Consider the following 16,047-nt stretch of genomic DNA (forward strand, 5'->3'; position numbering starts at 1 on the left):
ACTTGACATGTCAAAAGCCTATGATCGGGTTGAGTGGACCTTTCTCCACAGTGTTTTGATCAAAATGGGATTTCCACCCTCTTGGGTTGGTTTGATTATGAGATGTGTGTCTACTGTTAATTTTTCTATCATGTTGAATGGCAACCCTCAACCTGGGTTTGATCCTAACAGAGGTCTCAGACAAGGTGATCCTTTGTCGCCTTACTTGTTTATTCTTTGTGGGGAGGTTTTTTCTGCACTTATTCATAAGCATATTGCTACTTCTGCATTACATGGTATTAAGGTGGCTAGACAGGCACCTGTGGTATCTCATTTACTTTTTGCAGATGATAGCATCTTGTTTGCCAGGGCGTCAGACCTTGAGGCTGACATTATAAAGCACATCCTAGTTACCTATGAGCGTGCTTCTGGACAGGCTATCAACTTTGATAAGTCTATGCTTTCTGTGAGCCGCAATGTGCCTCAGAACCGTCTTCATGAGCTACAACAGCTTTTGGGAGTAAAGGCAGTAGAAAGCTTTGACAGATATTTGGGTCTTCCAACTTTGATTGGTAAGTCTAAAACCCAGATCTTTAATTATGTAAAGGACCGTGTCTGGAAAAAGCTTAAGGGCTGGAAAGAGAAATCTCTTTCCCGTGCTGGGCGTGAGGTTTTAATTAAGTCGGTGGCTCAAGCTATACCCACTTATGTTATGTCTTGTTTTATGCTTCCTAATGGGCTTTGTGCAGAGATTGAGGACATGATTTCCAGGTTCTTCTGGGGAGGTGATGTAGAGAAAATGAGCCTACACTGGGCTAGCTGGAGCAAATTATGCAAGCCAAAGCATGATGGTGGCTTGGGTTTCCGTGATTTCAAGTCGTTCAATACCGCTTTGGTGGCCAAGAATTGGTGGCGTCTCTATAGCCATCCCACTTCTTTATTGGCCCAGGTGTTTAAGGGGGTCTATTATCCCCATGGTTCGCTTTTGGAGGCAAGGAAAGGTTACAGACCTAGTTATGCTTGGTCGAGCATTTGGGGAACTCGATGGGTTTTTGAGAGAGGTGGGCGGTGGAAGGTTGGTAGTGGTGAGTCTTTGGATGTTCGCACTCATAGTTGGCTTCCTCATGGGTGCCCGGTGGGATACCGTGAAGATTTCTGCTTGAATTTGGTGTCACCAAAGTTAGTGATTTAATGCGGGCCCCTGGGGTGTGGAATAGAGAGATGGTTGAATTCATTTTTTGTCCAAGCACGGCCACTCAGATACTAGCTCTCCCTATTCCTTTGCATGGTGGTGAGGACGTCTTGTTCTGGCCAGGTTCGGTTGATGGATTTTATACAGCTAAGTTGGGGTATGACTTTGTTTCAAGCATGACAGCAGCAAACACAGCTGGTTCTTCCTCCTCAACCCCTCCACTGGGTAATAGCCTTTGGAAGAAGCTGTGGAGCAGGTATGGTTTGCCCCGATGCAAGGAGTTTTCTTGGCGCATTTGTCGCAGCTTTGTTCCGGTCCGTTCAGCGCTTGCTCGGCGCGGCATGGCTGTGGATTTGATTTGTCCGCTTTGTGGAATCGAAGAGGAAACAATCAAGCATTTGTGGCTCTGCTGCCCGGCCAGCCGCAGCGTTTTCTTTGCCATCCCCTTAGCGCTGCGGCTTGAGCGGTTTGTGTCCCTACCAGATTTCCTTCATCAGTTCTTGGCTGTTGCAAGTGCGGACGCCATAGCTGAGTGGCAGACAGCTGCATATGTTCTGTGGGAGGCCCGAAACAAGCTTGTCTTTGAGGGTCGGCCTTTCTCTTGCGATGCGGTGGTGCGGCGCACGCTCCAGCTGGTGCAACGTCCATCATCTGCTCAAGTTTCCCGCCAACCGGGTATAGTATTGGAGACCGTTTGGCGAAGGCCAGAGGAGGGGATGATAAAAGTAAATGTTGATGCCTCCTTCAAGTCAGCTACAGATTCTGGTTCAGGTTTGATAGCGCGGGATTCCGAGGGCCAAGTTTTGGCAGCAGCAGCAAGCTACCCGGTGGTGGCTTCCTCGCCGGTGTTGGCTGAGGCTTGGGCTCTTAGGTGGGCTATTATCTTGGCTTTGGAGCTTGGTTTTCGCAGGGTATGTTTTGAAACGGATTGTCTACTATTGTTTCAACGATGGCAGAAGCCTCCGGATGGCGTTTCTTATCTTATGTCTATTCTTAGGGAGTGTTTATCCTTTCGTCGTTTTTTTGATGTAATGACTTTATCCTTTGTTCGTCGTTCTGGCAACTCAGTTGCGGATTTGCTTGCTAGGAGGGCCTCTACTTATGCCGGTTTGGTTTGGGTAGAGGAAGTTCCGTCCGAAGCTTTACCTTTTGTTTCTGCGGATTATTTGGCGTTTATGCCGGTCCAAGTTTAATTGATTTGAGTTTGATTTCAAAAAAAAGAAAACTGTTACTAATTAATGTGTATATGTCTAATATGTTTGTCGCCAAATTGTGTATGTCTAACACTAATTTTCAATTTAAAAATAAACAATAATTTTCCTTTTATTTTTTAAATTTTTTTAAAAGCATCATTTTCCTTTTAGTTAATGTGGTGAATAGGAAAAGTGAAAGTGACTTAGCGACGTGTAAGAGGAGTTAAAATTATAATGATAAGTAGTTTACTATTTTCAAACATATAATGATAAGTAGTTTTCTATTTTCTTATAGAAATTAGGGATATTGAAATATATAATACGGGGGGACCATTTTATATTTTATACTACACTTATAAAGGACACACCCTCCCCCAGTCCTCCATATATAAGCTCTGCCTCAAATAAAGACCATAGTCATGTAAGCAATGATCTAAGGGTTGAGTGAAAATATAATATTTTTAGTTGTTACACATTTCTTTATTGAGCTCCAAATTTGCCTTTAATTAGTACATATATATGTCTCTATTGAACTCCCTTATATATCGATCCCAATATAATAATATTTTAAGAAATCAAACATAGGGGGCGTTTGTTTCAAGGATTGGAAAAGGATTCCTGGGAATGTTTGGGCCGGAATCTACATTCCAGTGTTTGGTAGCAGATTTGAAAAAAATATTCCCGGGTATCTTTCATTCCTGGGTAAGTCATATGCCCATCCAAAAACATTTCTCATTCCCATGATGGAGAGGTGGGTAAGTTGAATCCTGAATAGAAGGGGATGTGATTTTTGGTGTGAAATCTCTGAATTGCCACTACCCACTACCAACTACCCACTACCCATGTCTTTTACCGCGAAGGGTATTTTAAGAATTTTACTATCTATTCCCAGGAATATATATTTTGAACAAAACATATATTATAATTATACTCAGGAATATTAAAAAAGATTTCCAGAAACTGATTTTGTGAACCAAATGAATTTTTTAAAGATGTCAGGGAATAACATTCCCATCATAACATTCCCGGGTATCATTTTTCAATCCGTGAAACAAACACCTCCATAGTTAACACTTTAACCTGGCAATATGTGAATACTATAATTTATTTCTTGTCTTCGGCCACCGTCGGTGGAATCTTACTTTCTTTATTATGTCAAAATTTAATGGATCTTTAATTGAAACTGCAGAACATCAACCATGGTCAAGATTCATTATGGAATCTTTCCGTCGATACTCAGAATCTTTTCTTTTCGCTTAATGCACTCATGTGTTCTTTTTTTTTAATACATCGGAAAATGCACTCATGTGTTCTAAAGAAAGGTACAAAGGTGCATTTTTAGCCAAAATAAATAACCGTGTGTTTCAGCTTTTACACCAAGCGATCAAGGCCGTGTACAGACATTTTGGGGCCTTAAGCGAAAATGTTAAATGAGTCTTATTTTTAGAAATTTTTTAAAAAACTTAACATAAAATATTAATTTTTATACTAATTTTTAATTTAGTTTTGTAGCTACAAAATCATTTATCAGAGTTTTATAATCAAGCAACTCTAATATTTCACTTTCAATAGATAACATATCTAACCGATTCAATCTATCTTTCTATGGATATCCTTTTTTAGTTGGCTAATATTTATGAAATATATAATTCTGATTTTTTTATACTTTGATTGTTTAAAATTTATTAATGGTTAGTAACTAATTATATTTTTTTTTGGGGCCTAAGCAAAAAAAATTGGGGGCCTTAAGTTGTTGCTTAATTCTCTTAACAGCTTACACGACCCTGCAAGCGATGACAATTTCTACCCTAAGATGAGGATCTCCATGAGAACTTTCATTTAGGCTCTGATCTAAAAGAAATTCTCTCTGAAAATGAGAAAGAGGATAAAAATCTCCCTAATAAGAATTTAGAGACGAGGGCGGTGATCACTCTCCCTGTCATATGAGATTCGCACGTATATAAGTAAAGTTACAACAACACATGTACAAATATGAAATTACTCATGATAAAAACTTCACTTTATAGATAGGTTGAATGCTCGATAGAATATCTTGGATGTTAAAATATATATTTTAATTAGATGATGTGAATGTTGTATTTTACGCTTTAAATTTATTTTATAAACTTCACATATTGTGTCATTGTGTGGTGAATCTTATTATGTTATTTGAAATTCATAATATATTTATATTGAAATTGATATATTTGCATTATCACTTATAGTTTTTTAATTTATTACAAAACTTACATATTTATATATTTTATTTAGAGAAAAATGATATACACCGACCGTGTAAAATTGATTTACAAATTCGACCAATCAAATTTTAAGAATGTGTCATGTCAACTAATTAAATTAAATAAAAAAATAATATTTTTCACATTTTTAAAATCTGATTGGCTGGCTGTATAAAAAAACCTTTTGACCGTCAATGCATAGAGTTTATTTTCTTTAATTTAATTTTTCATTAACATTCATGATTCTTTATGGGACTCGTGGTGAGAATGACTATTGGGGTTGGGTCAAAAAGAAGATATAGAGACAAAGAAAGAAAAAACACTTCTCTCCCACCTCATTTTTTTAGATAAATATTAGTTGTTAGTAATGCTAGTAAATTAGTCATTCTCACGATTCGAACCCTGAGCATTTCATCAATCATCTCACCCAACCTTAATATTTCTAACTCTTACTACTTAAGCTATCATTTAAGGACATTCCCCTCATTTTTATCTAACTTTTCAAGAAACACGCAGATACCACATAGCATACTTCCGCACCTAGCTATGAAAACAATTTATTGACCATGTAATGATCCTAGTGTAATTTTCTGAGTATTTTAATACCTCACGTGGCTATTGAAATGAACAGCTCATGATAAACATTCTCTTCTACGAAAACAACTTTTGTCGTGCAATCCTCGTCTATTTTTCTAAATATTTTTGGAAAAATGCTAATAATGCTTTTTCTAACGCTCTATTCCCAACACTTTTTCACTGATTTGTTGAAATTAATGTGTGAATTACTAAAAATATAGGTCCGACTTCCAATTTAATTTACTCACTTAAATTTCAATTAATTAATGAGAAAAATATTAAAATAAATTAAAAAGGTTAAAGAAAGTATTTGTGGCACATCTGATATTTTAATGTCTCACCCTTGCTAATAAAACCATAACAATTGTTACACATACGGATGTGCGGTGACATCCATCTGACATATGTAAAACGAACGGAAAAAAAATTGGCGGTTTGAAAACACTACGACATATTGCCACAAAGTTTGCAAGTTTATTGGCGGAGAGTGAAACCCCCTTCTAATTACTTTTAATTTTCACTTCACGTTTAGTGGAATATCGCCACTATACACTTATACGTACCATTCGAGGCAGGTCTATTTGTAAGGACTCCTAATAAAATGGACTACTCATATATAAACAACTATACTTGAAATGCACAACTTTATATATATATATATATATATATATTTATATTCTCATTTATTTTTTTATTGTTTCCTATAGCTGGAATTAAGACTAATCTCTTATCCATGGCTGGGAGAGCCTAAGGCAATGCCTTAGCCCCCAAAAAATAACAAAATTGGTTTAATTAAGTCCCTAAAAATAATAATTAGTACTTATATGCTATAGTATATATTATTGAGACTTAAGAGAGCGAACTAGGATGTTTAATGTGGGAAATGCAACTTTGATAATTAGTAGTAGAGTGTTTATATTAGTAAATTTACATTTTTCAAAAAAAAATCATTATTTTTACATTTATAAAATTGAAAAATTTATTTGTGTTTATTCATAATCATTAGTATTTTGTATGACTTAATATATAGTATTGAACAAGTTTTCTCTTCACTCATTGTTTTATAATTAGTATTTACACCTTGAAGTGAATTATTAAAGGAGATATTTGATATTAAAATATTGTAAAATCTTTTACTTTTTCATTCTGTGCGTTCTAGATTCCATTGTTCATCACTTTTTTATTATTTTATTGTATTATTTTATTTATATTTTTTATTTTTCTTCTTTACATGAGAAAACGTCCAAAAGTATGAATTTGATTTAAAAAAATTAAGGAAAAAGTTAAAAGTTGAAAAACTAATTGAATCTCAACTTTGTTTTTGATAAATTTGTTTACTATTTATAAAAATGATGTAGAAAAACTCGATAAAACAACCGCTTATATATGCAAGATAGATTGAATGAGTGAACTATCTTATCCATTTAAAGTGAAATGTTAGAATTATTTAATTATCAAACTCTGATAAATAATTTTGTTGAGCTAAAAAGTTAATATAAAAAAATTTATATGATATATTAAGCTTCTTTAAGATTCTTGTCAAAAGAAACTCACTTCAACATTTTTCGCCATAAGCCATAAAATGTTTGTACACGACAACCCTGCTCTAATCTCATGGTTAATGCACTAAGCCGTAGCGAATTGGCCAACAAATTTTTTCATTCACATGAATGACGATTTGAACTTCTAATCACTTATTTAAGGGACAAAAGGTTAAACTAAGTAAATACCCTAATCCACTTGATTCTATTTCATCTCATTTATATTTACTTTCTCTTGTTATAATTTATTTTATCTAGTCACTTACTATCTTTTTCATTTTCCGATATTTTTGTTAACGTGATTTTCCGATATCAAGTGTGAAGAGAATAATTCCATTATACATGTAATGATATATGTATTTATATGGGTGCTGACGTAAGAGGATGAGTTGTGCATTTATGTTGTGGTCATCTTAATAATTTAGCAATTAACCGTTTCTTATAAGAAATCCCCATATCATGAGCTTGCAATATTCTCCAATCTCCACTCTAGTGTTTCTCAGACTCAAACATGGGGTGGCTCTCAGAGGAGGAACCATTTAGCCATAACCACAACTACTTCATTAAAGATAGTGTGCCCTCATCAGAATACTCATTATTTCCACATCAATTCTCTTCACCACAATCACAACCGCCGCAACCGCAACCGCAACTACAACTACAACCTCCACAACCACAGGTTGAGCTTGAAAAGCCTACTGCAACATCCCCTGATGACCCTATCATAGTCAAGAAAATTAGCCACAATGCTAATGAACGTGATCGCCGCAAGAAGATCAATAGCATAATTTCTTCACTCCGTTCACTTCTTCCGGTGGAAGATCAAACGGTACTCTATATAAGTTCACTTCTGGTAGCTAAAAGTGAAAACCAACTTTCATGATATATGATTTCTGACACATATTGTTCTCAACCGGAACGTTTATTAATCAAAATAATTATGGAATATATACTAATTACATCATAAATATATATTTATACTATTTCTTTATTAATCAAAATATATCGTTAATTTGTATTTTTAAAAAAATTAAAATTACTTATTCTACATCATTAGATCTATAATGATAATTACCAAGAAAATTTTGATTCATAAGTTAAAAAAAATTAACTTAATTTTAGTGCGTAAAAAATATATTATAAATAACATGTATTTAATGGTACTAATAAAAATATAGTTCATGAGCCACCGTAGTATAGTCCATTTACCATAATAGAAGATGAACGAAAACAGTCCCCGAGGGTTAGCTCAAGTGATAAGAGCTATGAGATATAAGAGTTTACTAACATTACTAATAACTAACATTTGCCTATAAAAAAATATACGAAAACATGATAAAACACCTGACAACAATACCTATAGTCGCTTCAGATTTAATTTAATATATTAATGTATTAGCAGTTTGTTTCACAATTAATCCTTCATACATATACAAGTTTCATTGTTACCTTCAGGGTGTATATTCTTTCATTGCGGAAAAAGCCTGCAAACTTGGGTTGAAAATTCTTAATAAATATATATTTTTACCATTATAAACAAAATTAAATGATATATACCAATCTGAAAATAATTAAGAAACGATGATTAACGCATCTCAAATGTCATTAGTAGAGATCTCACTCATTCCATGCATGCATGTTAATGTTACAGCATAAAAAGAGCTTCCCGGCCACAATTACCAAAGTTCTGAAATACATACCTGAGCTACAACAGGAGGTGGTAGGACTGAGTGAGAGAAAAGAGGAGCTTCTATCAATAATTTCTCATCAATTTAAAGAAGTAAACAAAGAATCTCTAGGGAAGAAGATTATCCATCACAACTCAGATTTTATAGTCTCAAATAGTTGGCTAAATGATAGTGAGGTTGCTATTCATATTTCCACTTATGAGGCTCACAATTACAAGGTTCCACTATCAGATATCTTACTTTATTTAGAAAACAATGGGCATTTTATGCTGAATGCTTCTTCCACTGAAACCTTTGAAGGAAGGGTCTTCTACAACTTGCATTTCCAGGTATCTTTATAATATTCTTCTTTTATTGTTTTGTTGGTGTCTTTTTTCTTTCTTTTTTGCGGTTTCAATTAAGAGAACTAATTATAATGCTGACATGGTTTTTGTTTCCGCATGCAGGTGGAAAAAGCTCAAAGGTTAGATTCTAATATTCTAACTCAGATGCTTCTGTCAATACATGAGAAGAAGAAGAAGCAAAGGATTTTCTCATCAAATATGCGTTTGCTGAAGATTAATCGATCTTCACTGCTCTGATATTTTAAGTTTGAGAATATATAATTTTGGCTCCCAATAATCTGTTGGGAAGCACAAATTGAAGTTTAGAAAGGAGCGCTACATGTCCTACTATATATGGTTTGGTAAAAAAGCAACTAGCTAGGAGGAAGTGCATGGAATTTAACGTACATTAAACATTTAAACATAAATAATACGAAAGATGTACGTTGCCGTAGGTGGAAATGTAATGGAAAATAAAGTAATTGTGTGATTGAATAATATATTTATTTTGATATAATTCATTGAATTGGAATTACATGGGCTACTTCAACCCAATTACAAAAAGAAAAGGATTACAACAAGAGGGAAAATAGAGAGTAAAAGGATTGCTCTCATGATAGCAGAACCAGGCCTAAAATGCAAGAGTAAAGCACCCAAACCCACTAATCTACCATTGACTAAGCTCCAGATTACAGTTGAAAAAACGCACAGCTCCACACAAGCAACAATTACATTCCACAGAGTCCCACACTTAACATATTTATCACAATATCACATATGATGCAACTCTCTTAGGTGCTAATTAAATGACAAATCCCCACAATATGTTACACCTCTGTGAATATCCTTCAATTAACACGAAAGCCAGTACCACCCAACTGAAGAATAGGAACAATCAAATCTAGGATATAATAAAGCCTTAAAGGAATCAACATGAGAAGTCACATTGTCAGCAATTCAAACCAACATCTCCAACATATTAATGTACTACAGTGGGCAGAGAACACAAAAAATGAACAACACCAACTCCGCCATACAAGGATAAGCTTCCATTAACAGTGAACAAAATTCAGACAGATAGAGGATTCATTCTCCATTCAAAGATAAAGTGAAAACCACCTACCTTAACTTTACACCACAACCAGATTTTATACTGAATTGACTCAAGAATTCCTGCACTGTCTACTATCCCATCCTTGAAAACAATTCTGTTTCTGAGGGACCAAATTGAACCCACAGTTGCCACCCAAATCATCCTACAAATATTATCCACCTTTTTGCAGCCGATCACATGTTGGGAGAAATGGTCCTCTCCATTCTCTGGCAGAACTGTAGAAAGACCAAACCACCCAAAACTTGCTTCCACAGTTTCCAAGACAAAGGGCACAAGAAGAAAAGATGAGAAGAGGACTCCTTCTGCTGAAGACACAGCACGCAGGTAGTAGAAGCAGAGGGGAGTAAAGCATTCCTTTTCGAAGGTTTCCCTTTGTTTGAACCCGGTTGAGAAGGACTTTCCATGCCAACTTGCCAAGGCAATAAGGTTAGATGGAGCTTTAGTCGCCCAAAGGTTGATAAACACCTTCTTACCTTCTGAATCCTCAAATTCTCCACGGAGAATGTCATTGGCAGAACTGACCGAGAAAATACCAGAGTAGTGTAATCCAAAGTCTCGAGTTCGAGTCTTTGTATGGAAAGTTAAAAAACTATGTTTGGAGGGTTAGCCACCCAGAATGCATATAACATTATGTTTGTGTTGAATAATAAAATCTGTATTACTACTGAATATAAGAAACATTAATGATTAATGTCACCAAAATTTACATCAGTAGAGATCTCGTTCAATGTTGCCGAAAAAAATGAGCATTCAGGTAACAATTTCCCAAGTCACAAGATACATACGTGAGTTGCAACAACAAGTAGAAGGACTGATTAAGAAACAAGAGGAGCTTGGGTCAAAAATTTATCGGCAACGCGATGATGCAATGAACTAAAATGGCAATTCCTCATGACAACTTTGATTTCATAGTTTCAACGAATTGGCTGATCAATGATAATGAGGCTGCTATTCATATTTCCTCTTGTGACGTTCACAAGACTCCACTATCTGAGATCTTGCTGTATTTAGAAAACAATGGCCATTTTCTGCTGAATGCTTCTTCCTCTGAAACTTTTGAAGGAAGGCCAGAAGGGTCTTCTATAACTTGCATGTTCAAGTAAGTTCAATAATACTTCTTTTGTAATTATCATTTTAATGCAAGTTTTAACTTATAAGTCAGAGAACTATTAAATGTCCTCTGCTGTTTCTACAGGTGGAAAAAGCTCATAGATTAGAGTCTGGTATTCTAACTGAAAAGCTTTTGTCAACATATGAGAAGTAGCAAAGAATTTTCTAATCAAATTAGTGATGGCTCAAATCATGAAGAGAAAATGATCTTCACTGCTCTGGTATAAAGTTAGAGGATTTGGCTCCCAAAAGTTTGTTGAGAAGCATGAATTGGAAGTTCAGAAAGGAGCAACCACATGCCCCTATTATATGGTTTGGTAAAACAATAAGGAGGAAAGTGCATGGATTTGAAGAGTAACATATGTTATGTAAACAAAAATTAATATACTATAACCTCGACTTAGCTGATATGTCTCTCTCCTTTTATTAAAAAGAGAAGTCAGAATATTATTGTACTACATAATTGTATTAGTTGGTTAGTTTAATGGTTGCTGGTCAGCACTTGTAACCAATGTTGTGAAAAGCTAGATTCTACGTAGAATCGGAGAGGGGGTTCAAAATCGTATAATCGTAAATTGAATCGTAAGATTCTACCATAAATAGAAAAACAAAAAAATAGCATTGATATCTTGTAAGTCACATCATTTAACAAAAATTGAAATAAAAATTCATCAGATTAACATCCATATAAGTCATAATCTCAATCCAAAATCATAAGAGTACTAGAACATGAAATTAAAAGATGAAACAGAGACGTTGAAGAATGAAGGAAAACAAAGATGTTGAAGAATGAAGAGAAAACATAAGAGGAAGAGACCTAGATAGAGACTACAGAAAACAGAGCATGAATGTGTGATTCAATTCACTCTACTATGAGTGAATTAAATAGGCAATTAGAGGCATGAAAGTTGGGTCACATGGGTTGATTTTTCGAAATATACAATTAGTTATTAATTCTTGTCAATTAACCATTCAAATTTTGGCAACTATAATCAATTAGAGCTTCAATTTCGAAATCCCCTAAATGCTGGGTGGTGGGTTGTTTTTTCCACAAAGTCAAAAAACTCTCTAGTTTCCCCAATTTTATGAATCAGCTTCAAAAATTAAAAAAAATACTAGAATTGTAAGATTCAATAGGATTTTACGATTTTACGATTAAAATCTAAGATTATACGGGATTCCACCAAAAAAAGATTTTGCATGCGTTTTGAATCGGAACAGTGCTGCAAAATCGCAAAATCTTAGGATTTTGCTATAGATTTTGCTAACATTGCTTGTAACTTCCCTGCTGGTCTACTCTTCAAACTCCTATATAATATAGCTTGTAATTTCACACAAATTTTAAATAACAACTTTCCTCACTCTTTTATTATATATGTATACTCTCTCAATATTCTTAGTAAAGTTTCAGAAGCCATTTAATTTCTGATGGCAAGAGTCTAGTAGCCGAAAGCATTACTAGCTTAAGCTCTGACTCGAGAATCATGGGGCACGTCGAATCCCGTGTGAATCAGTAAGGACCACCTTGCAAGGCTAAATACTCCTGGGTGACCGATAGTGAATTAGTACCGCGAAGGAAGGATGAAAAGAACGCACTCCCATCGGGACCATTCCGAATCCAACGATCAGTAATTGCTGCTTTAATCACATTCTAATGCTCTCTCACTTTAAATACAAAAATGACCAGGTTTTCACTAGAACAGGTTACCATGGTCCAGTTACATGGATTAACTGGATCCTCATCCCAATTATTCTTTACCCCCACCCACCACAACAAACAAAGCATTCTAAGTTGTAAAAAACTAATAGAAAATAAATTTTCAGTCATACCTTCATGTAGAAGGAGAAATCGCTAACTGAGGAAGGAATGACCTCTGACACAAGCCACTATAGATCCTCAAAACCCTCACCCATGGCCTCGCCGTTACTCCCCAATGCTAAATCTGTGGCGGCGGCAACAATAACAACCACACCCAAACCCACGAAACAGAGCCACCCGTCATCCACATTGACATTGATTCAGCCACCTCCGCCGCTACTTGCCATCACAACTCCATGTACCACCCCCGCATAAGAGAGTCACACCGTCAACCACCGTGCCACCATCACCTCTCTTTCTCTCTTCCTCCCCATAAAATGTCCTAAAATTTTATTGTGATGGAGTCTTCAAAGGAAACCCAAATGCAAGTGGTGCCAAGGCAAGGTGGTGGGATGTCTATAGGGATTGCATAGGTGCATACTGAGTCTGAGACAATAGTTTTGGTCCCTGATGTGGTGCCTCCTTTCAGATGAGGGTGTGATACCTCTGCCTAATTAAATCAGTAGGAATTAGACATGTATTAAATGAGGTGTATTTTTCATTTATTCTGAAATGTTTTTAAAAAAAGTTAATTAAATTGCTATCTGATCCCTCACCTAATCAGTTACCACAGTAAAAGTAACTTTTATAACTATCTCAATTGAATTGACATGAATATTCATGTTCCCCCTCATTTGAAAATTGAAACAAACATTCATTACTGTTCATCATTCTCCACACTCTCATCCTTCCCAGTAGAGGAACGTTCCACACACACACACACACACACACACACACAGAGAGAGAGAGAGAGAGAGAGAGAGAGAGGACGAGGACGAGAAGACGACAGGAACTCCAGCAGCCTTATCTGTGATATTCTCCAAATCCTCAAACTCAGTCGTTCCTCTGGAATTAGACAAGTTAATACAAGCCTCTTCATTAATATCCCCCATTTCCAGTCAACCTGTTCAAGACCATATCAACCATTATACAACATAAACAGTGACACCTAAATGTAACAAGAAGATTCAACAAAACCCAGAAATCCCACAAACAATCAAATTTCTCTTCAATCTGTCATAGCCAAGCAAAACCCAAGGAAAACTGATTGACTCTAAAGGCATAACCCTTAACCACAAAAGCACCAAACACAAATTATTGGATTATGAAGTGTGATTTAATACTACAGAGTGCTTCAGGAGTTAAAAGTAAAAACTTGAACAAAAATATGAATGAAAGGAAGAAATTTTAATCATGGGCAGAACCAAAAACGTGAAAATGGGAAATACGAAGACAATTAATTTCAAATCTGATTTCTTCCTAACCCTAAAACCTCAAAATCACCAAACATGAATCCATGGATTTTGAAGAGAAAACCCTAAATCCCAAAATCACCAAACATAACAACATGGATTTTGAAGGCAAAACCCTTAACCCCAAAATCACCAAACATGCTTCAGAAAAAAAAGGAAGATAATTTATAAAAAAAAACACACCTTGTTCTTAATCCTTGATCTGTGCAAGCGTACGGAAATGGAAGACAAAAAAAAAACTTCAGATTTCTGCGGTCTCGTCAACGAATTCAAATCACCGACGAATTAGGGTTTGTTATCCTTCACCACTTAACCAGAACAAAGAGGAAGAAAATTAGGGCTGATGGTTGAGTTCATCCTCTCTCAATTGATGAAGATAAGTCCAGGGGTTCAAGATTTGGGGAAGAGTAAGAGGTTGAAGATGAATGCTTTGCAATTCTCAATGTGATACACAAAGATGGTAAAAACTCATGTTAACCACAACAAACTTTTGAAGAATGGCTAAAAAGTCCTTCCCAAAAATATTTTCTGATATATTTTTGAATTAATATAAAAATACCGAAAATCATTGGAAAAAAGAAAATCAATTAAAATAGTGGCCACATGTCAACTTGCTATTAGATCACCCTCTTGGAGGCACCACACCCACATTTTCCCATAGGTACCACGGAATTCATCATAGTTTTTCATAAAACACTTTTATTCTGCAAGGAATTTAACTTCAAAAATGTTTTGATGGAAAGTTTTTTGGGTAAGCATTTTTTTTTATGGAAAGTGACTCTTCCCTTGTCATGGGGTGGGTTATTAACAGCTCTATAGAAGCTTTACAATGTTTTAAACTCTATTGATTTTTTAAAAGAATAATTTTTATGTACGGACAATGTATATAAGTTTTACGCAATCATTTAATCACATCTTCTATTTTGCTAGTTCATAGTTAATTTTGAATTAATAATATTTTAATCATTTTTAATAAGAAATAGAAGATTGTGATTAAATGAGCCTGTAGAACTTATTTTTTACACTGTCAGTTCATAGAAGTTTTTTTTTAATGGGGGTTAATTGTATGAAAGTGTATCATATTTTATATTTATAGAGAGTTAAGCAAAAATGTGGTTTTTATGGTGTAAGTGCATAAATGAGGTTTAATGTTCTAATGAACTTCAGGTTGTTGATTCAGCCTAATATGGCTCTTCTATTGTTCTCTTGAGAATGTGTTGTCTTTTTTTTTTTTTTGAAATGGGGAATGTTTTCAATTTATTTGGGTTTGATTAAGCGATTATGGTCATAAAGTTTATCACATATAAGTTTATTGAAATAAGATAAAAATAGGTTATAAATGAATTTCAATTTAAAAAAAATGTAAAATAGGTTAGTGATGGAATATTTTCCTTTCAAATAGTGTTTGGACAATGAAGAATGGTGCATGTGGTTACGTTATAATTTTGGAAGTGAGGGGTACTTAGGGTTCATTTGGTTCAAGAGAGAAAGTGAGAAGATGAATTAAAAAAAACACATGTGAGAAATAAAGTAGAGATCATAGATTATTAGGTACGATAAGATAAAAGAGAAAGAGAAAGAGAAGAGAAGAGAAAGAATCATGTGGAGGAGAGAGGAAATGTGTTAATTTTTGTGTTAAAAGGTATTCTTAAATGTACAAACTAAATAACTGCAGCAGTGAGAAAATCAAATTGCAATGAGACAAATCACGAAGACGACACAGAGCGAATGAGGTCCATGTTCAAAACGCTTCTACAATAATAAGCAACAATGCTTGGGGTCCCTCTCGCTTGGGTCTGTCTCTTCAAAGTTTGTTCAACCAAACAACTCCTTTATGATATGTCATGTTCTTCTCATGTGCAATCCAATGTGGTTGCTGACGTGGTGTCTCATGCGCCACATCAGTTAACTAATGCCATTATGTAGACATACAACAGAAAGAAATAAGAATAAAGGTCTGGTTGGCTAGAAAATTGTTGC

At 35.0% G+C, this 16,047-nt stretch overlaps 2 protein-coding genes across 2 annotated transcripts; both read left to right on the forward strand.

The window, feature by feature from the left end:
- The first annotated feature begins 1,170 nt into the window (after nt 1–1,170).
- LOC130723502 (uncharacterized) lies at nt 1,171–2,364 on the forward strand. Its single transcript, XM_057574578.1, has one exon. The coding sequence runs from the start codon at nt 1,171–1,173 to the stop codon at nt 2,362–2,364; it is 1,194 nt and encodes a 397-aa protein (XP_057430561.1).
- Nucleotides 2,365–7,199: 4,835 nt separating this feature from the next.
- LOC130730111 (transcription factor bHLH101-like) lies at nt 7,200–11,137 on the forward strand. The gene is made up of 3 exons (XM_057582018.1): nt 7,200–7,550; nt 8,373–8,738; nt 8,856–11,137. Exons 1-3 carry the CDS (start codon nt 7,233–7,235, stop codon nt 8,988–8,990), a joined length of 819 nt encoding a protein of 272 aa, XP_057438001.1. The 5' UTR covers nt 7,200–7,232; the 3' UTR covers nt 8,991–11,137.
- Nucleotides 11,138–16,047: the final 4,910 nt, after the last annotated feature.

This window comes from Lotus japonicus, chromosome 1, assembly GCF_012489685.1.
Source record: "Lotus japonicus ecotype B-129 chromosome 1, LjGifu_v1.2".
Taxonomy (NCBI): domain Eukaryota; kingdom Viridiplantae; phylum Streptophyta; class Magnoliopsida; order Fabales; family Fabaceae; genus Lotus; species Lotus japonicus.